General features: G+C 43.3%; 1 protein-coding gene across 1 annotated transcript in view; it reads left to right on the forward strand.

Moving 5' to 3' along the window:
- Window positions 1–1,464, forward strand: part of Cdk5rap1 (CDK5 regulatory subunit associated protein 1) — a 22,955-nt gene that overhangs the window by 4,419 nt on the left and 17,072 nt on the right. Inside the window, exons 5-6 of the mRNA XM_013352083.2 lie at window positions 5–125; window positions 755–985. Of these exons, the coding sequence (XP_013207537.1) occupies window positions 5–125; window positions 755–985 (352 nt within the window). The remainder of the gene's footprint in view (window positions 1–4; window positions 126–754; window positions 986–1,464) is intronic.

The raw sequence follows: 1,464 nt of genomic DNA on the forward strand, positions 1-1,464 counted from the left end.
TTAGATCAATCATGCGTGGCTGTGACAACATGTGCAGTTACTGTATCGTTCCTTTCACTCGTGGCCGGGAGAGGAGTCGGCCTGTTGCCTCCATTCTAGATGAAGTGAGGAAACTATCTGAGCAGGTGAGGTTCTCTAAGCTTTCTTTGTCTGAGCATGCTCTGGGCGGGCTGAGTACAACCTTTCTATTTTGTAGCCTGTGCTTCTCTATTATCCAAAGATGGTAGCTTGTGAATCTGTTTTCACCTGCCTAAATACTAAAGTCATCCCCTTCCCCCCATTTTTAATTCCCCCACAATACAAAACTCCTTTAGGATAGATATATTCTGTTCAAAGGATTAAGATGCTAATAGAAACCTGCCTATGCTTCCTGAGTGTCGAGATTATAATCATGCACACTCTTAGTATTTAAGGTTTTATTCTTTTCAGTCTTTTTTTTTTCTCTCGAGACAGGGTTTGTCTTTGTAACAGTTCTGGCTGTCCTAGAACTCCCTCTGTAGACCAGGCTAGCCTTGAACTCACAGAGATCTGACTGTCTCTGCCTTCCAAGTACTGGGATTAAAGGCACTTACTGTCACTGTCTTGCCTGTTGTTCAGTCTTTAGATAAAATACTCCAGTGTGAAATTATTGTATTAAAGACAGGTTTCCATATGGTTCTTGGTAGGTTTAGCTAATTTTTAATTAGTGGTTTGACGTGAATCTGTTGTTTTAGAAATTTTAAACTAGTTTTCAACATGTTCTTTTTGTTTTTAGGGGGTAAAAGAAGTGACACTTCTTGGCCAGAATGTTAACAGTTTTCGGGACAATTCGGAGGTCCAGTTCAATAATGCAGTGTCTACCAACCTCAGTCGTGGTTTTACTACCAACTATAAAACCAAACAAGGGGGGCTTCGTTTTTCTCATCTCCTGGATCAGGTTTCAAGAATAGACCCTGAAATGCGGATCCGTTTCACCTCTCCCCACCCCAAGGATTTTCCTGATGAGGTGAGTGTTGATATTTAGCGTTGTGACAAACTTAACAGAATCTTGAGGCATATGATTGCCTGGACCCAGTAGCATACAGCGGAGACCTTGAGTCCTGCTTTGGGGATTCTGTGTTACATTGCAATATCTCCTTGCAGAACTGCTGGCCTTTGGGCAGAATTTAAAGTCCCCTAAGGTCAGGAAGGTGACAGGATGGTTTTCCATGGGAACTTGGGACCACCTGTGTAGTGACAAGTTTATCAAGGTGGGCAGCTACATTGTGGTGGTGGAGGAAGAGATACAGTGAGAACAGAAGGGAGACAATGCGATGTCATGGGAAAAGTGCCCAGACTGTAGCCTGAGACACACTTGGGCTCAGATACTAGCTCTTGCCCAGTGTGTGATACATGGTTATAATCCTAGCTTTGAGAGGTTAACATAGGTGGATTGTGAGTTCCAGGCCAGACTTAGCTACATAGTGTCAGGTCAGTCAGTCAGGG

Source organism: Microtus ochrogaster, linkage group LG8 (genome assembly GCF_000317375.1).
Source record: "Microtus ochrogaster isolate Prairie Vole_2 linkage group LG8, MicOch1.0, whole genome shotgun sequence".
In the NCBI taxonomy this organism is placed as follows: domain Eukaryota; kingdom Metazoa; phylum Chordata; class Mammalia; order Rodentia; family Cricetidae; genus Microtus; species Microtus ochrogaster.